At 49.0% G+C, this 23,171-nt stretch overlaps 1 protein-coding gene across 1 annotated transcript in view; it reads left to right on the top strand.

Moving 5' to 3' along the window:
- Window positions 1-23,171, top strand: part of ADAM12 (ADAM metallopeptidase domain 12) — a 336,316-nt gene that overhangs the window by 279,072 nt on the left and 34,073 nt on the right. The window contains exons 13-17 of the mRNA XM_052660834.1: window positions 1,161-1,250; window positions 2,739-2,934; window positions 17,263-17,371; window positions 17,485-17,683; window positions 20,664-20,741. Of these exons, the coding sequence (XP_052516794.1) occupies window positions 1,161-1,250; window positions 2,739-2,934; window positions 17,263-17,371; window positions 17,485-17,683; window positions 20,664-20,741 (672 nt within the window). The remainder of the gene's footprint in view (window positions 1-1,160; window positions 1,251-2,738; window positions 2,935-17,262; window positions 17,372-17,484; window positions 17,684-20,663; window positions 20,742-23,171) is intronic.

Below are 23,171 nucleotides of genomic sequence, written 5' to 3'. Positions count from 1 at the left end.
TACATGGGATACAGTTGAGATATCCTGGTTGAGCCATAAATCTTCTGGATTATCAACGTTTTATTCATTGCATTTATGATACTGATGATAAATTCATTCATGGGAGATGGTTTGGGGAGTAAACTGTTACACTATGAAAATAGTATGTGATGGGCCTGTAACCAATAATATATAAATTCTTTAGCACAAACTATATATAAGAGAAAATAAAAGGACATTGATCAACTCAATTCTGAAGACTCTGTTGAGCTCCCCTTTCTAATGGCAATTCAATTTCTTCTAAAATGTGTCAACTCCAAGTTACCAGAATGTCCTAAAGCACACGATGTCATAAATACATTGAATAGATGTGTTCAGGCCTTCTGTTGAGAGCTAAGGAAAACTATAGCCTCTTGTTTCTTTATGCAACAAAAAATTGGGTACCTGTGAAATGCAGCGTAACACAGGAGTTCACTTCCTCTCTCACATTTATCTCAGAGAGGACCATCCATCTACTATTTGACCTGTTTAAATCCCTTGCAAACCTGTGGGCACAGCCCACAGACCTCCTTCCAGTCTCCTGCTCATTCTGAGGCGCTTTTCTGGCCTGAGGAGTATCTCAGGGGGCAAGACACCCTCCCTGTGCTGACCAAGGGTCCGGCTGCAGATTCAGGTTGGACTGCTGTGGTTCAAACACAACTATTTTGACTTCATTTCCTGCCACTGTGCTCTCCGTTAAACTTTGGATCAGCCTTTGAAGAGTTAAGTTTGTATGCATCTATGGAGACTTTTAAACACGTTCAAAGGGCTCCAGTGATCCTGATACAGGTCACTGCATTGAGGCCTGCAGTCCTCGCAGACATACACACAGCCCCACCCGCTGCCTATGCCAATGGCCTCCGGAGCCAGCCAGCCTTCTGTCCCAGTCCCTCACCCCATCGTGAAAGATGCTTGAGTGCTACTGACTTTTCCCAGGGACACGCACTCCCAGGCAGTTCATAAACACTTACCAGAAGCTCTGCTTTCTTCCAAAGGAAGATAATCCTCGGTCAGGCTGGTTTTCAGCTCAAGAGCCAGGCCCTCGGGTTCTTTCTTCGCTTTCCAGTCACTGAAGGTGCAACCTTTGCTTTTGGTGAGTAGTGGCCCCCCAGTGACCCTGTCAAACCTCTTCCCATCTCCAGGAATGTCAGAATCTCTGCTGCAATGCCACCACCTGTACCCTGAAGCCAGATGCTGTCTGCGCGCACGGACTGTGCTGTGAAAACTGCCAAGTGAGTCCTCCTGCTCCCAAGGTCACCCACGGGTTCTGCGGGTTCAACACCGATGCGGGGCGAGCTACAGGGCAGGGTGATTTCCCAGCACTCGCTGCTGGGGAAACTGTGGTCCTTATCATGCAAGCTGGTAGTCTCTACCTCCTATTTTTATTGTCTTCTAATCTTTGTGTGAAATGCACATTTTAATGCTGTCATCTGTAGTAAATAATTTATGAGCCGGAAAAGAATTGGACCAAAAACTCAGGCTCCCCATTAACTGTTCTGGTCGTGCTGTTGGAGAAAGTCTTTGAGAACCAGTTCCCCCTCTCACAGGGAGGATTCACGTCAGGTCCCTGTGCTCCATCCCAAGAATGTCTGCCTGCTGGCTGAGGCACTGGGTGGGTTGTTCTCCACAACCTCAGCATCTTGCTCTTGATGACCCCCGACAGAAGGTGCTGGCTGACGCAGCCCAGCCAAGTTGGCAGATTTAGACTCTGCCATTTTCTGCCACCCCGACTGCATCCGTGTTGGCAGTTCCATCGTTTGTCTCACTGTTCACAGCTGAGATCTGGCAGAGTCGAAGTCTGAGCTTTTGATTCAGATGTTCCAAGGGTAGAGTTTTATTTCCTTTTAATTAAGCAATTGATCTTGACCTTCTGCTTGCAGGAAACTCCCTCTTAGCCACCCAGGCAGAGCGCACTGTTCCCAAAGTGCATTGTGACATTTTACATTCAGCTTAAAGTATTCTTCACCCCTTTCCTGTGATTAGCTTATGGGGATGTTAAAGAAGCTGACACCCCCGGCTTGCAGCTGCTGGTGGTGGAAGTCCCTGGAGAGGGGGCTTTGAGGCGGGGCTAGTCACCGGCTCTATAACTTCTAACAAGCCACCCTGAGCCATACGCTCCTCAACATCAAAAAGCTGAGGCACCGTTTGGATGGTTCCTTAACATCCTGTGTGGCCCCTTTGGTTTACTACTTCTTTCCCTGCCCCTGTAAAGTCCTACAGACAGGTTTCCAGCTCTGTGATTTGATAGCAAAGTAAAATTACTGTTGCAAGTATGCCCTTGGGATGATTTTTGTCACCTTGCCCGCAAAAGTGAATGCTTTAAGTGCAGATGCATCTTAAAACAGTGATGGTGTTGGTGACCAGGGATCTTGTTCTTAAGATTCGATGGGTCCCTCAGGCAGCACCCCACTCCCCGCCTCCTCCAAGGCCCAGGGGCTAGCAACCAGCTTGTCTGCTCACCAGGAAACCTTGATGTTGCAGGAAATTAAAAAGAGCTGCATCTTAGTTGCCCCCACCATCCCACAGTGGAAAGGTGAATCTCACAGCAAAACTCTACTTAATGAGCTCTCCCTTCAGTAAAGGGAACTTCCTTTGAAGTCCGCGCCAGTCTACATGAGGCTACACGGGGTAGCCCTGCTCCCATCTGCCCGGAGTGTTACTGGGACCGTGCTTCCCCGTTTCCTGCAGTTATGTGCTTATAACCCGCCCTCTCCTTGCAGCTGAAGCCAGCGGGAACCGCATGTAGGGACCCCAGCAACGCCTGCGACCTCCCAGAGTTCTGCACGGGGGCCAGTCCTCACTGCCCGGCCAACGTGTACCTGCACGACGGGCACCCGTGCCAGGGGGTGGATGGCTACTGCTACAACGGCATCTGCCAGACCCACGAGCAGCAATGCGTCACCCTCTGGGGGCCAGGTACGTGGCCCCCACCAACCTGGAGGCTGAGGCTGCGAAACCTGCCCTCTGTTTCAGTAGCATCCCTCCCTGAGCGCACTGTCGAGAACCTTCCTTCTGTTGGGCTGAAGCGACAGGCTTTGTGGTGGGACCGGGGCCTGTGGGCACAGGGCACACAAAAGTGGGCGCTGTCTGGAGCCCACCCTGAGGCACAACAGAATGGTCTGGCCAGAGACATGTGAGTACCTTCCGTGTGCCCATGGGGAGACAGGGCCAAATCAGCCAGGACCGCTGCCCTCAGACGGCTTAACAGGGAGCCGGGCAGACAGGCGGCAGAACATCCCCGCCTGCAGCCCTAATTGTGTGCAAATCCTTATTGGTGCTCGAGTGACAGCCCCAGCCGCGGGCAGAGGGAGCCAGAGAGGACGTTGGTGCAGCTGGTGGGTGGGGGGCAGGGTGCCTGCCTCGGGAAGGCCAGCGCCAAGCTGATGTGTGAGTCTGTAATGGGGAATGATGTTCAGAGGGAAGGCCCAGCGTGGGAGGCCTGGACGCCAGAGGAAAAGCTCAGAGACAGGTGTTCAAGGGCCTTGAATGCCTTTTTGTTCTGAAAGCAGAGTGACAGAGGCATGTGTCCCAGAAAAAAAACACCCAGGTGGGCAGGTGGCCAGGAAGTGGTCTCTGTGTGGTTGGGTCCCTAAGAGATGGTTCATCACTTCCTGCCCGTGGGCCGCTGGACCCGGGATCAGCCTGGTTTGCCTAACCCTCCCAGGACAGGACGCCTGAGGTGGAGAAAATGACCACAGCTTTACGGAAGGCAGAAGCTCAGACTCAGAGGCCAGAAGTCATTTCCCAAGGTCACGAGGCTGGGATTGTGACCAAGTCCAGCCAGAGTTCCCACACCAGGCCATCACCCCAAAGAGCCAGGCCTCGAACCCAAGTTCCACAGAAGATCTAACATCAAACAGATGCTCAGAAGTGAAAGGGGGAAGGCCCCGTCCCCTGTGTGTCTCTGTCCTCTGCTGCCCCGTCTTCCGGGGCCAGAGACCCAGTCCTAGGCAGGTCAGCCCAGAGCAGGGGCTCATCACCCCGGGGTTGGCCCCTTGTTCTTGCATCCAGGATCTAACAGTGAATCCCACAGTGGGTATTTTCCAACACCATGTCCCAACGATCTTGTCTTTCTTCTGCCCCTTCCCATTGGCTGCCGGGTAGCCTTGGTTCTGGCTGGAGGCCCCAGCTGTGGCAAGGCCAGTGTGGTCAGCCAGGCCCAGGCAGGGGGCCAGGCCAGCTCGGGCTCTGTAGGGGAGAAGAGAGCCAATGCGGGCTTCTGTCCGACTTTGATGGTAGAGTTTGGGGTTTAGGAGTGATGAGGGCAAGTGACAGTGACTGAACCTCAGAGGTTGGGTTTGAAGTGTGATGTGGAAGCAATGGCCCAAGTATGGAGGACAGAGCGGACATTGCTTAGGACTGGGGGCTCTCATGGAGCCCACTACCACCAGCCTGCAATCAAGTCAGTGCTCCTGTGTGTGGGGGACTTTCTGAGGGAAAAGAGAGCGCAGCCCAGGTGCAGCAACAAGGGGTTCACCGTGCCTCCGTTTATCTCGTTCTCTGGAGAGTTCTTCCAAGGCCTCGGGCTTCGCTGATGAGCTTCCTGTTTAGTCACTAAGTCACGTCCGACTCTTTGCGACCCCATGGACTATAGCCCACCAGGCTTCCCTGTCCTTCACGATCTCCTCGAGTTTGCTCAAACTCATGTCCATCTAGTCGGTGATGCTATCCAACCATCTCATCCTTCTCCTCCTGCTCTCAGTCTTCCCCAGCATCAGGGGCTTTTCCAGTGAGTCAGCTGATGAACTCGGGCAGGTAGAAAGAGGAAGTGGTGCTACCCGGAGTCTTAGTGCTTGAGCTTTGGAACCTGACCAGCCCCCAGACCTCCTCCCTAGCTAGACAGGAGGGCCTCCAGGCAAGATAGGACTCACAGCTTCAAACGCTTCCCCCTGGTGAGCGCAGAGGAGACGCTCTGAATGGCTGAGTGACTGGACACCTTTTAGCTGAGTGGGGTCACTTTGGGTCAGCGCTGCTTCCCCAGGCCAAACCTTTGTGGCCGGAAGCGTCCCTAGTGGCCGTCTCTGCCCAGCCTCTCCCCAGACTCGGTAATCTCCCCGTCTTGAGTTACAGGGGACTTAGTTGCAACGTTCCCTTCCAAGGAGCGCTCCATGGCCAGAGCACACAGCACTCAGAGATGTTGGAGTGAAGCGTGGCCTTCGATGCCCTGCTGACTTAGAGCATCTGGCCCCGGCTCCAGGGTGAGCTCAGACGGAGCCCCACGGCTCTCTCAGCCCTGCCACTGAGTGACTCAGCTGGCTGCGGGCCTGTGATTCATGGTGACCGAGGCTGGTGTTCATTATCTCATCTGATTAGTCCTTGAGCTGCCTGACCAGGGAGAGAGAGGCAGACAGGCAGACAGACTTGCAGGCGTGACTCACAGGCTGAGCTTCTCCAGAGCAGAAGCGGTAGGGGGTTACCTGCTTGGACCTGCCACGTCCTTGCGAGCAATGGTGGGGCCTGCCGCCCCAGGGTCCGGGCTGGCCCCTTCTTTCCCCTCCCACTCACCCTGGTGATGGAGGGGGCCCTTGCCCAGCAACGGCAGGCTTCCTCTGAGGGGCGTGGCACACAGACTACACATCTCTGACATCAGAAGCGCCCAGTTCCTGGAAACGACCGGCATGGGGACTAGGTTGGGGGAGTCCCCCAGGCTGGTGGCTTCTTGGGACCCATCTCTCTTGACCTTCTTAGTACTTGCAGTCATCACACTGACATCCTCAGGAGCATAGAGAACTTAGTGCCAGAAGCAGCAGTGGCTTTCTGTTGGTTCTTAAAAGGGCCTTCAACCACCCGCTTTGCTAATGAAGGGTGTTCCTTGCCTTATATCAGTGTGACGACCTGGCTCTCCAGTTCACGGACACTGGGTAAGCTTCCTGTGTCTGCTCTCACAGCGGTTTATGACACCACACATTTATCATCTTCTAGTTCCTGGGGTCAGAAGTCCTAATATGAAGATGCTGGCCGGGCAGTGTTACCTTTGGAGACTCTGGGGGAGCATCTGTTTGCTGGCCTTTTCCAGCTTTGAGGGGCTGCCGGCGATTCTTGGCTCATGGCCCCTTCACCCACCTTCAGAGCCAGCAGAACAGAATCTCCAAATCTCTGTCTCTGTGACTTCCGCTTCTGTAGCCAAATCTCTGTCTCTGACTTAGATCCTCTGCGTCCCTCCTACAAGGACCCTTGGGATTATATTGGACCATCCAGGTTGCGCAGCATCATTTCCCATCTCGATTTCTTAATCACATCCTCAAAGTCCCTTCTGCCAAGTTAGGTCGCATAGTCACAGGGTTCAAGGATTAGGACATAAGGCCCTCTTGGGGGTCCAGAGGCATTGAATGGACCACTTTCTAAAAGGGTGACCTTCAGCAAGTTGCTCAGCCTTCTCGTGCCTCATGTGAAAATGGGGAGCGTAATATGCCTACTGCATGGGTACTTGGCTGTCCTCTGCTGTAGCTTGTCTATTTCATGTCTGTGAATATATCACATGTATACAGTAGCGTGCAGTAGCTTGCAGCTTGCACAGTGCCTGGGGCTGTGGGGAGGGCCGTGATCTGGTGGGAAAAGAGGAGGGACTCGGGCTCAGCCTTGGGCAGGGTTGGAGAGGGTGGTGGTTAGAGCAGGAAGGAGCCTAAACAAGGTTGCCCTGGAGCAGTCATTGCCAGGGTAGGAGAGGAAGGGATTTCCTGTGTCCGGAACAGCAGGGGCCAAGGTGCATAGGAACAGGGGCCCATCCCAGGGGAACCGCAGGCTCTTCTGCTTGCCCAGAGCTTGGACTGTGACTTGGAGAACAGAGAGCCGTGTCTACCACTGCATACGCTCATCTGATAGCTATTCAACCACGTCCTGCTCTTGTGAGTTACCGACCAAGAGCCCTGGTTCTGCCAGAGGGACACACTTCCCACAGCCCCAGTGCACTCTCGCCTGGGACCTGCAGTAGAGTCAGAATGTGACCGTCACAGTTCCCAGGGGCAGAGGTCACTTCCTCAGCCAGGTCCCAGCCAGCTAGATGCAGCAGGCAGAGAGCAGTATATTGCTGTGTTACTGCAGTCGGTATGCATTAACTTTTCATGATTCAGAAGAGGAAAACTTATTGTCAAGGATGCAATGAGTTCAGGATATAGTCTTTCATTTCCCAGCCTTTAGCAAATGCTCTGGGATCGGGACCATGTGTGCTTTGGGGTCATTTTCAACCCCTAGGAAGCCTAGTGACTCAGAAATCTAGGGTACTTGCTCTGCGGCCCCTGCCGCTCGCATCCAAGTAACCTGGCCAGCATCGTCTGTTACATTCAGGAAGTCATCAGTTACTCCCCAGATCTGGCTACCCAAACACTGGCCAGCGGAAGCCCTTCCTCCCAACTAACTAATTCCCTTTTGAGAGGGACGTTTCTCAATCCAGCCTTATATTTCAATAAAATAATCCTGCTTCCAAATCTTTCTACAAACAAAATGATAGAAAATTCAAAACATATGCCTGCAACTCCTAACTAGCAAAGTAATAGAGTTTTAGAATACTTTTTGTGAGGGTTGTTCATCTGCTTGCTTTCCTGATGATTATTGTTGACGGTACCCTTGTCGGTTTGGAATTGACATTTTTACCCCCACTGATGCTTCTCCCACAGATCTTGAATCTCAAGACTTTATCAGTTAATGTCAAACACGTAAATGTTACCTGCAGCTCAAATCAGACCTCGTATTTAGCCCTCTGTCCACTTCAGGCTTAATAGCCACAAAGACTTTCTGTCAATGCGACATGACCTTAAACATTTCCTTCTGAAATACAGCTGGATATGTTTCTTCAGGCAGAAAATTTACTTTTGCCAATGTTGTTTATCTGAACCACTAGCATGATAACTGAAAACGTTACTTGGAAATTAATCTTGCAGATAACTGTGTGTCTAGAGCCGCAAACAATCTGCATCAAGGAAATCCTGAAATTATCTTAGTTTTATCTATTTTATCACTCACCAGAAAATAGGGTCACCTGATTGATGTGGTGTGAGCTGGTCAGACAATTTTTATGGGCCGGTGCCTTTGCAGTGTTTATCTGCAATGCTGGTTTATTTTTACTTTTTAAATTTATTTTAGTTTTGGCTGTGCTGGATCTTTGTTGTTGTGCAGGCTCTTCCCTAGTTGCTGCGAGCGGGGCTGCTGTGTGGTTGCTGTGCTCGGGCTTCTCACTGTGGTGGCTTCTCTTGTAGCAGAGCGTGGGCTCCAAGGCACACGGGCTTCAGTATTGTGGCTAGTATGTCCAGGAACTGTGGTCCCCGGGCTCTAGAGCACAAGCTCAGTAGTTGTGATGCACGGGCTTAGTTGTTCCATGGCTTGCAGGATCTTCCTAGACCAGGAATGGAACCTGTGTCTCCCACACTGACAGGTGAATTCTTTACCACTGCACCACCAGGGAAGCCCAGCAAGGCTGGTTTAAATGAGTTTCTTTATGACAACATACCTGGGATAGTACGTTTTCAAACATCCACAGCATCAGGCTACAGATGGGAAGAAGAGTGATATTTGCCAAGAGTCGTAGTGTTTAGGAGGCAGGAAAGTCTCTTTTTTGTTCCGTTGTGCAAGAAGGAAATGACAGAATGTATTTGCTGGGGCTCTGTTTTTCCACAGACATAAAGGTCAGTGTGGAGAAGAGAAAGAGGGAGGCCTGGGAGAAGGACAAGCAGACTGTGGTCACTTGTGAAGATGCGTTGTGGATGTTAGCAACAGGGGCAGGGATGTTAGTGACGGAGGAGGACCCAACGCAACTGAATTGGGGACCTGTATTTTCATAACAGAGTCATTTTAAGGAGATGTTGCTGTTTAGTGGCTAAGTCATGTCCGACTCTTTTGCGACCCTATGGACTATGGTCCACCACCAGGCTCCTCTGTCCAAGGGATTTCCCAGGCAAGAATACTGGAGTGGGTTGCCATTTCCTTCTCCAGGGGATCTTCCCAACCCAGGGATCAAACCCACATTGGCAGGCAGATTCTTTACCCCTGAGCCACAAGGGAAAACCCTAAAGAAAGATTAGATCACATAAATTGTGGGCTCAATACAAGATGCCATCATCTCTCTTTCAAAAGACATAATGACATTGGAAACTTCCAAATCACAAGTTATATCACTCTGAAGATAAAGCTGGTAGTTAAACTCCATCACTTCTTCTAGAATGATAAAATACAAGATGGTGTCAAAAATCCCTCTGAAAGGCTAAATTTCATCTTTTGATAATAGCAGAACATCTAAGTGTTCCATTATTAAAAATTCAAAGGCTGTAAATTGATGCAATATAGTAGTGATAAGAAAACCTGCCACTTTTTTTCATGAGACAGACATGAACTCTCCTGTCTTCATGAAGACAGACATCTTTACGTGCAGCAACTTTGAAGTCAGATCTGTACCTTTATAACATCTTTCTAGCAGATAGAAGTCATTTACGCGTGGTAAATTATTGACCCTTCTGTCTCTAAGATAAACGCCGGCTGGCTGGTTCCACACTCTTGACTGTCCTTCCTGGTGTCTGTAGGTCCCGATGGTCAGGGTGCTCAGGAAGTTGTTCTTGGTTTGCACCTTCTAGTCTGTTTCCTATAATTCTGCTTTTCTCAATTGTAGGAGCTGTGTCTGCTCCCAAGATCAGCATGGAGCCCCCTTTCTGGTTTCCTTGCTTATAGAATTGTTTTTTTTTAATGTGTCTAAATGTTGAGGGAATGACAGTTTTCCTTTCCAGGAAGTAAAATGTCTTTTTGTGACTTTATATCTTCTTTCCTCTCAAGTGAAAAGGATGAAAGTGGAAATCACTCAGTCGTGTCTGACTCTGTGACCCTGTGGACTATACAGTCCACGTGTTTCTCCAGGCCAGAATACTGGAATTGGGAAGCCTTTCCCTTCTCCAGGGGATTTTCCCAGCCCAGGAATCGAACCCAGGTCTCCTGCATTGCAGGCGGAGTCTTTACCAACTGAGCTATGAGGAAAGCCAGAATGGTAATACTTCATTCGATGTAAATGAATAAGTGAAGACCCAGACAAGGCAGACCAGAAAACTGTGTTTATTTACCCAAGATGCTTTGTTTTGTGGGAACCACAACTGACTTCCTACAGGGAGGTGGGTAGAGACAGGATGTGCTTTCCCTGAATTGCGTTCCCTCTGGTTTTCACTCATCCATTCTTGGGACACACCTGCTCTGTGCGGACCCGAGGCACCTTTTCAGTCCACAGGGGGGTTTACGGTGAGACCAGTACCTCCAAACATTGCAAGAGGCAAATGTGATGGATGGAAGGTGAGGACAGCCTTCCAGGGTGAATGAGAGCAGGGGGTCCCCAGGCTCAAGGGAGAGTGGTAATGGGGGAGACCCTGAAGGACACGGCCAACGGTCCAGGAGCAAAGCAGCCCAGGCCCCTCGTCCAGCCAGCTCCAGCAGTCAGGTTCCAAGGAAGATGCTGATGTACTGGCTTTGGTCCTGTATCCATCCCTGACCTACACTTATTACTGGTGACATGGAGCAGTCTCAGGGGCCAGACTTGAATCTCATGCCCATCCTTTTGGCATTGATTGGGAAAGTTAGCCCCACTTGAACCATAAAAAGGGAATTTTCCATAAGAAAAGGGGTTTCCGTTCCTACAAAAAGGGATATGAGAGAGGTATTAGACCAAACAATTTCAGAAGTCTCATTTTCTGCAAGTCATTTTCACAAATCTCCATGGTTGCTCCAAACCAGTGGAGGAAACCGCTCCCCACCACACAAGAGGTGGGACTGAGCAGTGCCCACGTCTAGCTGGGGGCGTGCTGGCCTCAGGAGGTGGCCCCAAACCTTGTGTGACACTGTCCTACAGCCTGAGATGGGAGGTGAAACAGCAATAGAGTATGCTGTGATCTGGATCAAGTCTCAGCTGCTTAGATACTTTTTCATTTAAGTTTCATTTATTAAACTCTTTCATCTTTATTTTTTTTTGAGCTTTTTATTTTGTGTTGGGGTGCATCCGACTAACAATGTTGTGATCACTTCATGTGAACAGCTGGGGGTTCAGACACACATACACAGGGGTCCATTTCCCCCAGACCCCCCCTCCCCTCCAGGGCTGCCTCGTAACACTGAGTTAGAGCTTCCTGTCCTATACAGTAGGTCCTTGTTGGTTATCCATTTTAAATACAGCAGTGTGTACATGCCCATCCCAAACTCCCTAGCTGTCCTTTCCCTTGACAACCATCATCTCATTCTCCTGAGTTTGTGAGTCTCTTTCTGGTTTGCCAGTAAGTTCATTTGTATCATTTCTTTTTAGATTCCACATGGAAGGGATGTCACATGATATTTCTCCTTCTCTGTAAACCCCCTTGTCTTTAAACATCCATGTTTCTCAGGCAAGGCTTCTCATCCCAACGTGGAGACTTCAGGGTAAGAAGTGTTAGTCACCTGGATGGAACCAGCGTGGTAAATAGTGTTCTGCCCCACCCTCCTCTGACCTCTGTCACTCACCTCCCCCCCATCCCCCGCTCCACTGAAACAGCAGCAGTTTCAGAGTATTGATGAGATAAAAGCTGAATATTTTCAATCCCTAAATGCTTGAGGATGCTGATGCAAAAGTTCTTGTCCATCGAGTTTGACCACAAATTACCCATCAGAGTGTCCTTGCCCTTAATCCTCCAGATGAAAAACTTGGAGTATATGACAAAGGATCAGGTGTGCATTCTGGTCTCTGACTTCACAGAGAGATCGCTCTATCCCCAGATGTCTGTAGCCAATGAAATCATGACCGGCTACGCATCCAGACTGAGCTTCCTTTGGCACGTTGTGGCCAGCAGCGTCAGTGCTGGGCCCGCGCCGATGCATCAGCAGCGAGGTGTGTCGTGTCATCTCCTGCTCCCTTGAGTTCTGGAGAAGAGCTGAGATGAGCAAACCTCCTGGAAATGGACAGCGACTGGATTCTTGCAAGAGCCAGAAAATTAACCTTTGGAAGTCTGCGTTGTTGGAGCCACTGGGCAAGTTCATCTCAGAGCGGAATAGACTTTACAGGTCAAACCCCACCCGCCTTTGTTTCTTTGGTTTTGGCCGTGCTGGGTCTTCGTTTTTGTGCAGGCTTTTCTCGAGTTGCTGTGCTCGGGCTTCTCATTGTGGTGGCTTCTCTCATAGCCGAGCGTGGGCTCCAGGGCACACCGGCTTCAGTATGCTGGCAAGTGTGCTCGGGAATTGTGGGCCCCGGGCTCTAGAGCACAAGCTCAGCAGTTGTGATGCACAGACTTAGTTGTTCCATGGCACACGGGATCTTCGTGGACCAGGAATGGCTTCTACTGCCTGCCATGTCCAGCACAATACCTGACAGTGGGGTATCCAACAAATGGCATGTTGGGGATCCAAAGTGTCCCCATTCATTTAAACTGTGTCTGTTGGTTTAAGGAAGAGGAAAGGAATTCCAAGGGAAGATGCTCTGTGTTCCCAGGGTTCAATGGAATGAAAGGAAATCAAACTCAGATGTCTTTGCTTGAGGCAGCAACCTGTATGCTGATATGAGCTTCTGGAGGAGCAGCCCAGGCTGGCTGGGGCAGCGCCCAGAAAGAGCACAGGACTCGGGGCAGCGGGAACCCCACTCACCGAAACAAGAGAAGAGGAGTTGGGTGGAGGGAAGCTGAGATCCCTGTGCTGTGCTCAGTCATGTCTGACTCTTTGCAGCCCCATGGACTGTAGCCCACCAGGCTCCTCTGTCCATGGGATTCTCCAGGCAAGAATACTGGAGTGAGTTGCCATTTCCTTCTCCAGGGAGATCTTCCCGGCCCAGGGGTCCAGTCTGCATCTCCTGCACCCCTTGCTTTGCAGGCCGATTCTTGACCACCGAGCCATCCTGGTATCGACTTTAAAAATGCTCCCAACCTAAAAGTTGAGAACTATGCTTTATTCACTGGGAATTTTTAGGACTTTCAAGCCTGGGGGGCAGCATCTCAAGTAACCCTGAGAAAACTGCTCTGAGGAGGTGAGGAGGGGCATCCGGGTTATACAGAAGATTTTCAACCAAGGGCAGGTAGTCTGAGCATCACAAGATCATTGCTACTTGAAGGAAAGCCGGAATCTCGAGTGGAGGGATTTCGTGCTCTTCTATATACGGGAACACGTAAGAGGATGGGCTCACTGAAATCATTCCTTGGATATGCACCTCAGCTATCTGGGGAGGATGAGATGGTTGGATGGCATCACTGACTCAATGGACATGAGTTTGAGTAAGCTCCGGGAGTTGGTAATGGACAGGGAGGCCTGGCGTGCTGTAGTCCATGGGGTCGCAAAGAGTCGGACACGACTGAGTGACTGACCTGAACTATCTGGGGCCAGCATCCTGTATTTTCACATCCTGAGTGTCCTTAGGGCTCACCAGCTCACCATCAGCGGCAGGTGCAGTTACTGATGACTGGGACATCCTTTGTTTACTGACGTGGTAAGAAATGTTCCATTTCTCACTGAGCTATGACTGTACTTTTATTTAACATGCAAAGTATGTACAAAACCTCCCAAAACTTCCATCAAGGAGATTCTCTTTCTTCCCTCTCCTTTCCGAAGGTGGGGCCAGGAGTTACTTACCCAATCATTCAACGGTCTCCACTGGCTTCCTGTGATGTGCCAGACCCTGGGGATGACCCTCTGGGAAGGAAACAGGTGTGAAGCCCCTACCGACACCATCCTGAAGTGTTTTTTGCAACGTTACAAATGTAGGGAGGGTTGCAAACGAGGTCAGCTCCAAGGACCTCACCTCCCTTCACGTGCTCTGCCATCCTTAACGTTCGGTGTCAAGCCATCTCCTTCGCCATGCCTGGGGGCTGTCCTCAGTATAAACAGGCTTACTGAGAGCCTGGGGGTCTCACTGAACCTTCAGGGCAGGTGATGTCCCTGTCCTCATTGAACAAAGGGAACAGCGTCTCAGGAGTTCCCCGTGACGTGACCGGGGTCTCCCAGTTTGTAGGGTTGACGCCCGTTTTCCAGCTCTGCAGCGCAACCACTGACTGCAGAGATCAGACATGAAGAGGCCTTCCCGAAGAAATCAAGACTCGATCCACATTTGCTTCTGTTTTTCTTAGATCTCGTGAATGCACGAGTATAAAACACAGTTTTCCCCAAGATCAGTCATCAGAAAAGATGGTTTACTTACTGAACTCTTTTTAAAAATATTTATCGTATTGAAGTATAGTTGATTCACGGTGTCGTGTTAATCTCTGCTGTGCAGCGAAGTGATTATACATCTATCGACATTCTTTTCCTTTTCTTTTGCATCATGATTTATGACAAGATATCAAATACAGTTCCCCATGCTATACAGTAGGACCTGTTTTGTTATCCATTCTATATGTAATCGTTGGCATAGGCTAATCCCAGACTCCCAATCCATCCCTCCCCCGCCACACTCCTCCCCGCCGGGTGATCACAAGTCTGTTCTCTATGCCTGTGAGTCTGTTCCTCTTACAAAGGGAAGTTCATTTGTGGCATATTTTAGACGTCACACGTAAGTGGCATCACATGGTATTTGCCTTTCTCTTTCTGACTTCATTTAGAATGATCATCTCTGGGCCCACCCACGTTGTTGCAAGTGGCATGACTTCATTCTTTCTTCTGGCTGAGTACTCCTGACCTCTTAATCTCTCAGTCATATCTTGAATCTCACAGTCCAGCTGGGCATCTACGTTGGGTGTCATGAATCATTGCTGGTTTAGGAGGTTCATTGAGGTCAACTGACAGCACAGGTTTAAGAAAAGACAAGCCCACATGTATCACATGTTTAATTACTATTCCCAAGATGTGACTTCCCGCTTCTACTTTTTTTATTCTGGTAAAGGAACTTTTAAAACAGAATGGATAATTAGGTGGTGGAGAGCCTAAATACACACCCACTGAGCAAACGGAAAAAGTAAAATCGGAAGACTCACTGTTGGGTGAGTGGTCACTTGTGCCTAAAAATAAGATTTCCCATGACGGCAACACAACAGAATAGAGCAGATCGGCATCAAAATAAACTGCAAATGAAAGGGATGTGCTGTGGGAAACAGAAAGACTTTTTAAACCATTTTATGGAGCTTTGATGGACATACAAAAAGCTGTGCGTATTTAGTGTGTACGCCTCGATGGGTTTGGAGAGAAGCATACACTTTTGAAATCACGCCCACAATCCATGCCGTAAACATATCCATCACCTCTAAACTATTCCTCCCACCTTCTTAATTTACTTTTATGTGTATACGTGTATGTGATGAGAACACTGAACAGATAAGATTTACCCTCTTAGAAAAATTTTAAGTAAACAATACATATTGGTAACTAGAGTCACTATGCTGCACAGTCAGCCTCTAGAATGAATTCATTTTGTGTAACTGAACCTTTGTACGCTTGGACTAATAATACCCACCTCTTGCCTGCTCCCTGCAGCCCCTGGCAATGACCTTTTTACCCTCTATGTCTATGGTTTCAACTTTTTTAGATTCTGTGATCATGTAGTACTTGTCTTCCTGTATCTGACTTATTTCCCTCAGCATAATGTCCTCCAGGTTCATCCATATTGTCACAAATGGCAGACTTTCCTTCTTTTTAAAGCCTGAATAGTATTCACTTATTATATATATTCGGGGTTTCCCCAGTGGCTCAGTGGTAAAGAATCTGACTGCAATGCAGAAGCCACAGGAGACACAGGTTCAATCCCTGGGTGAGGAAGAGCCCCTGGAGAACGGAATGACTACCCACTCCATCCAGTATTCTTGCCTGGAAAATTCCATGGAGAGAGGAGTCTGGCGGGCTACAGTCCATGGGGTCGCAAAGAGTCAGACCTGACTGAGTGACTAATTCGTGTCCAGTTTAGGTAAATGCCTTTGGGAGGCCTCTCTCTAATTTTTTTTCCCCCAGAAAACAGAGAATGGGAAAATGAGAGGTCCAGGATGGGGTGGCTCAGTGCAGAGATCACCTGCTGAACCCATGACTGGTCTCAACTGCTACACGGGCTTTGTTTCATTTGTCTGCCTGTTTGTTTGTTGTTTGTTTTAATGGGATGCTGAATATGTCTGATGAGGAGTCAGGTTGAAGAAAGATGGATTTTTTAGTAATAAGAACAGCATCTGATCCCTGGGAGAAGGGGAGCGTTGCCTGTCACGACATGGTCATCTTGGAAGGTGATGGAGCCTCCCCAGAGCAGGATAGAGAGAAGGGCAAGAGGCAAAACTGGGCTCTGGGAAGTTGGCATCCTGGCAGACGTGAGAGGACGTGCCCAGATAGGACACCCATGTGGAAAGGAAGGCAGGCCCAGGACACAGCCCAGGGCTCACTCTGAAGGACAGGGAACATTTGTCTGAATTTCTCACATAGTCCTCAGCAGATGCCACCATGCAGAGCGTTCTAGAGCCCGACGGAGCTCCAGCAATGCAAACCCCAGGTACATGTTCTCGCTTTCCTTGGCCGGAAGATGTGCTAAAAAGGACCATTTCCTGAGCTCTCTGGCTCCCACATCCCCCTCCGCTGGGCACTGTCCTGCTTTGTGAAAGGACTGGGAGGTTTTACGTCTCATGCCCTCTGAGGGCAGTCTCTGCCTGACCAACGTAGGCATTCGTCGAAGCCGGTGCTTGCTCTGACAGGGAGCTTTGTGAGGCTGCAGACGGGGCATGCGATCCCTGCCTTGCACGTTCTCTCTCTTTCTGTCTGCCTCTCTCATTGCTTCTTCTCATTAGTCATCATTATTCTGTGGAGCCTGCTTTAGCTTGCGTTTTTTGGCCGAGTTGTGTGGGAGTTGTTCAAGAAATCAAGCCTCCCTGCTTGACCGCAGCCAGCCAGTCAGCATCTTGGTGTGGGGTCGGGTCTGGTCCCAGAGCCGGACCTCACCTCCTGAGAGGTTGCACATGTCATGGGCCTGCAGAGCAGCCCTCCAGAAGAAGGAGTGATGGAACGCAAGCTCTGCTGTGAGCTGAGCGGGCTCAGGCATCAGCCAAGATGCCAGGTGAGACTTCTCAGGACACTGGAGCCCATTTCCCTTTATAAAGTCAGGCGGTGGTTTCGTTTACCAAGTCGTGTGCGACTCTTGCGACCCCATGGACTGTAACCTGCCAGGCTCCTCTGGCCATGGAATTTCCCAGGCAAGAATACTGGAGTGGGGTGCCATTTCCTCCTTCAGGGGGATCTTCCTAACCCAGGGATCAAACCCAAGCCTCCTGGTCTGCAGGCAGATTCTTTACCGACTGAGCCACCAGTGCTGTTCAAAGAAGACTATCCCAAAAGCTTGCAGGAGGTGAGAGTGCTGCTTTGCTTCTGTTTCAGGTGCTAAACCTGCCCCCGGGATCTGCTTTGAGAGAGTCAACTCCGCAGGTGACCCTTATGGCAACTGTGGCAAAGATTCCAAGAGCTCCTTTGCCAAGTGCGCGATGAGGTACGAGGGAAGGGTCTGTGTCCTGACCATACCATGCCTTTGAACCTCCCAGATCACTTAAGGCTGCTTCCACACTTTCCCTCTTTGAGGACTGTCTGTTCTTGCCTTTCCAGAGACGCTAAGTGTGGAAAAATCCAGTGTCAAGGAGGTGCCAGCCGACCAGTCATTGGTACCAATGCTGTTTCCATAGAAACAAATATCCCCCTGCAGGAAGGAGGCCGGATTCTGTGCCGCGGGACCCACGTGTACTTGGGTGATGACTTGCCGGACCCGGGGCTCGTGCTTGCCGGCACAAAGTGCGCAGACGGAAAAGTAAGCCCCAAATGCTCCCTTGCGTCACAAACGTGAGTCTGGAAGGACCTACTGGGAAACGTCCTGTTTGAGACCTGAGTTATAGGGATGGTTTGTTTTTCAAAAGCCACTTCTCAGAATGCTGCCTCCAAAATCCAGTTCTTTGCACCTACAAGGAAAAGAATAAATAAGCAAATCCTAGCTCCTCGGCTGACCATTGAGATGCAGATTTGGGGAAATCGAGCTTGTTTTCTCAGCCCTTCAGTGTTAAGAAGTCTTTTCTACACTCTGGGTGTTATGCGAGTTTCCAGCCAGGAAATTACTCTGGAAGGAAACACAGCAGTGTATTATATTGTTCTTGGAAATGTGGTCTGGGTTTTTGGCACAGTAGGGACTTGTTCTCACCTGGACAGAATGGGAAGTCATATGTAGTTTCAGAGACCCCCACAGAGGGACAGGAGAGGGGAGGAGATGGGATAAGCTTAAAGCCAAAGGGGGTTTTTTGGAGACAAGGGGGAAAGGTAGACTGAGATATTTGGGGAGGGAGGTTAGGAATGAAGTCCACAATGATTTAAAAAAAAAATTGAGATTTTTCACATTCTGCAACATTGATTTTTTTTTTCCCACTAAACTTTCTCATCAGACTGAATGATCGCAAGTTAATAATTAACATTTTAGGAAGAAAGATGCTTTGATTAGGGCCCCATTTTCAAAATGAATATGAAACCATTACTAACCGGAGGCCACAGAGCAGAAAGGAAAGATGCTTAGCCAGCTCCTGCAGCTGGGTCCCCAGGGCAGGAGAACCCTCCTCCCCACCCCACCCCCTTCCCTCACATGCCGTCAATGCTTTATCCTTAAGGAAACAGGATGATATGCGAAACACATTATACATTCTGGGTATCTCCTTAATCACCCACATTCGTTTATATTCAAGTCTTGACATTAGAATGACACCATTTAAACGGTGATTTGAACAGCCAAGGCCAGGTGCATCTGAACACTGAAATTCCAAGGACTCAATTTATCAGTGAGCTTTTCACTTCATGTGCAAAATTAAATGTGCTTTGATCTCCTTCCTGCAGAGCCCCGTTCTTTGAAAGCCAGCTTTGCGCCTGGCCCGTGAGTTGGGGGGAGGGCAGCACCCATCCGCTGTGATTCTGACTGGGGTCCTGTTGTGCTCATTGCAACCCCAAACAGTTTCTTTCATCAGCAGGAATGTGCCAGTCCCCTTGGCCAAGACCCCACCACCCCTGAGAGCCGCTTCGACCAGCACTTCTTTTGCAGGGCATTCATCTTGCCTTAGATAAGCTGCTGGGGTCAGATGGTTAATGTCTCATAGGAAGGTCCTGCTGCTGCTGCTAAGTCACTTCAGTCGTGTCCGACTCTGTGCGACCCCATAGACGGTAGCCCACCAGGCTCCCCCGTCCCTGGGATTCTCCAGGCAAGAACACTGGAATGGGTTGCCATTTCCTTCTCCAATGCATGAAAGTGAAAAGTGAAAGTGAAGTTGCTCAGTCGTGTCCAACTCTTTGCGACCCCATGGACTGCAGCCTACCAGGCTCCTCCGCCCATGGGATTTCCCAGGCAAGAGCACTGGAATGGGGTGCCGTTGCCTTCTCCGTAGGAAGGTCCTACTTGATTAAAAATGCTTCTGTAATCTAAAAATTCAACTTTTCTTCCTTTGACTCCACCAATTTGTAACATTCTATAGGAGATAAAGAGCCTGATCCCGTGAGTCTGGAGTATATTATGCACCTTTGAAATGAGACTAAATTCTTTCAACCAGCCCAGTATCATTTAGCAAATTACTGCCTCTGCAGAGGCTTGATAAATACAAGGGAAGCATCTGTTCTCCGCTGTTGAGCATTTCTGTTGATGGTTTATGTCATCAACGATAATGCTTGTCAGTCAGCATTTGGGGAAAGTTCCCATATTTTACTATTTCCCTTGTGAGATTCTCGGATCCTGGGTTCCTGGAGTCTTTGAGTCTCTGTTGGCACAGGTGAAGGACTAGGCTGTTCTGTTCTCTCCTATATCTTTTAATAGTAGAGAAAAAAATGGGGGCAAAAATGCTGAAATATGTAGATGTTATTGCAAGCTCCAAACGAAAGTCATGAGGAAATCAGTTACCATAATTTCAGAGTTGCCCCAAACCATATAACATGCCATGAAGATACAAGACTCCCATAGTGTCCACACTGATGTGAGACTTGGAACGGGCTGAATTTGGAGGTGGACATCAGAACCTATGTCCAAGGCAGAGAGCACCATTATGCCATGTGCGTTCACTGAAAGATGGTCTTCCTGGAGTTTTTCTTTGCCTTTTCTTTTTCTTTATTTTTTTTTAACTCTTTAGTTTTACTTTATTTTACTTTATAATACTGTATTGGTTTTGCCTTTTCTTTTAGTTTTTCAGTTTTTCTTGGAGTATAGTTGAGTTACAATGTTGTGTTGGTTTCGGATGTATAGCAAAGTGAATCAGTTACACATATACGTATATCCACCCTTTTTTAGATTCTTTTCCCATATAGGTCATGACAGAGTATTGAGTAGAGTTCCCTGTGCTAGATATATATAGTAGGTCCTTATTGTTATTTATTTTATATATAGCAGTGTATAATGTCAAACCCAGTCTCCCAACTATCACTCCCCCCCTACCCTTACCTGCTGGTAACCATAAGTTTGTTTTCTACATCTGTGACCCTTATTTCTGTTTGGTAGGTAAATTCATCCGTACCTTTTTTTTTTAGTTTCCACATATAAGTGATATCGCATGATATTTGTCTTTCCCTGTCTGATTCACTCAGTATGACAATTTCTAGGTCCATCCTTGCCACTGCAAATCGATTGTCTCATTCTTTTTCGTGGCTGAGTAGCGTTCCATTGTGCCTATGTAGCACATTTTCTTTTTCCGTTCCTCTATTCTTTAACACACAGACGCGTGTGTGTGTGTTTGTAGATGGACATAGATATTTACTGTGCTTCCCTCCTTCTCCAGATCTGCCTGAATCGTCGGTGTCAGAATGTCAGTGTCTTTGGTGTGCATGAGTGTGCGGTGCAGTGCCACGGCAGGGGGGTAAGTAGGTGAACTGCCTTCATGTAGCTAGCCCATGATTAAGCTCAGCACTGAATCATTCCTTTGTAAAGGATTTTTGCCATCCATCACTTTGTAAAAATATAGCAGTGTCTCCTCAGTATTTTCTTCTGAAGACATTCATTTTCTTTGACCTTTACATGGCATAAGAAATGGGATTTTTATTTAACAAAGAAAATCAGATTGTGTGGTAATTATCTTTCAAATTGACATTCTGGATTTTTTTTGGAAAGGACTTTGTCATCTTCAAAGTAATTTTAACACGAACCTTCCTTTATGAAGAGTTTTTCATTAGCGTTGCAAACGGAGCTGTCTCTCTCACAACCAAGATTCAGAATATGTGTCTGAACTGAAATATTTCCAAAAGCAACTAAAACAAAGACGACAGCACATACTGACCACATGTGCTTGAAATCACATACAGTGGGTTTCAACTAAAGAAGGCTGTTGTTTTAGTTCAGAGGATTTGGGGGAGGGGAGGATTCTAATTGTTCAAAACCTAATTTATTTTTCCTGATGGGCTTAATTATTTCCAGTGGAATCATATTAATCTTGATTAGCTATGCCAGTGGTTCATTTGTTTTTCTGAAGCCTTTTCTGCAGAAATGGTGCTCCAAATTCTATTTTTAAAGCTTGCAGACACTTGCTGATGATTCTAACACAGAATTATGGAGGTTTGCATAAGATTACTTTTGTGCTGTAACCATGAGGGACGGCAGCGTCACCTCAGATGGGTCTGTTGGTGGTGAGCGTAGCTGACTGTCAGTATAAAATGCAGGCTTTTCATGTCTTCATTGGATCATGGACTTCTTCCTAATGGCTGGAAGGAACGATCTAGCGCAGCCTCATTATCTGACTGATGATGAGTCCAGACCCACGTGGGGGTAGTGACACGTCCAAGGTTGGGTGGCCAGTTAGTAGCAATGCTGGATCAGGGACCCTGGACTCCTGACCCTCCAACATCCCTGGCGTCCCATCCACACATTGGAGAGGAAAGGCCCGCATTCCTTGGGGGCTGAGCAGCTGCTGTGACTTGGGAACAAGTAACAGCTAGACCCCTACCCTTTCCTTAGCAAGGCCAGGCTCACCAGCAGCCCCTCTGGGGTGGGGGGTGGCAGTTGTCAGGGCTATAATCTCTCTGCCACAAACCATCCAGAGGGCCCCTGACTGTGGTTCACAGCAGGAGATAGTGCCTGAATCCCAGGGGTGGTGCCCCAGCCACAGGATCTCTGGGGAAACAGCAGGACATTCAGATTCCAGGCAGCCTGGGCGGTGCTGCTGCTGCTGCTGCTAAGTCACTTCAGTCGTGTCCGACTCTGTGTGACCCCATAGATGACAGCCCACCAAGCTCCCCCATCCCTGGGATTCTCCAGACAAGCTAGTGACAGTTAATTCTGCTTCATGTGAGCTTCATAGAAACGTACTTTCTCACTTATCAGCCTTTCCTGACTGTTGGCCTGCTTGTTGGAAGTATCTGGGTTTGTTCATGTTGACTATGGTTGATTCATCACAACCTGGGAAACATCACAAATGAGATATACACCCCAAACATTTAATGTGCCTTAAAAACATAAAAGCGTGTATTTGGCCCCATCCAGCAGTATTTTGACGTGGAGCTGAAGCCTGCAGGATGGGAGCTCAGCCCTGACTTCCTTATACAGAACCACCCAAAACACGCCATCCATGACGCGTCGTTTGCTTCTCTAAGTGCTAGGGAAACTGAGACACTCACAAGCAACCTGAATGAGGAACCCTTTCTTCTGCAGCTTTTCCCGATCGTTTTTCAGTTGTCCTTCCCATTCCAAATTTGTCCAAAGTTCTTTTTAGGGCCTTACCCATCATCCAGCATTTCCAAAGCATTCAGTCTCATTGTCTTTCTAAAAAGGATTCCCTCTTGTTTTCATAATCATTTTCCACTGGTTCCAGTAGTAGTTCAGTCAGATCCGTGTACAATAATACATACGAGTAACAAGCAGAATGTCATCACAGGTGGCAACAGCCACCATCAGCCACCCTGGATCCCAGGGTGAGCAAGCGTTGGCCCCTCTGTGGAGCCTCAGGGCCCACCAAGAGCAAAGCCGCCCTTCCCACCTTCTTGGGCAGCCCTTTCCTGTGGGATCAGAGCCATCATCCTCTTATTTCACCAGGACACAGCTCACTGCTGGCTGTGTCCACCACTCAGGGGTAGGAGCTAGGACCAGCCCTCCGGAGTGTCTGCTGAAGGAATCAGAGCAGACTTTGGGGAGGCGGTACCTTGTGGGCATCAGGGGGAGCAGGAGGCCTGGCCGTCAGATTGCTGTGGGACCCTGAGTCACCCAGCCTCCCTGAGCACCCTGTCTGAAGTTGCCCGGGGTTGTCAGACCCTTGATGCCCAAGGGCATGGATTTCATGTCCCAGCAGCAGGGTCCCTTC

This window comes from Budorcas taxicolor, chromosome 23 (genome assembly GCF_023091745.1).
Source record: "Budorcas taxicolor isolate Tak-1 chromosome 23, Takin1.1, whole genome shotgun sequence".
NCBI classification, from domain to species: domain Eukaryota; kingdom Metazoa; phylum Chordata; class Mammalia; order Artiodactyla; family Bovidae; genus Budorcas; species Budorcas taxicolor.
This window is presented reverse-complemented; position numbering and strand designations above follow the sequence as displayed.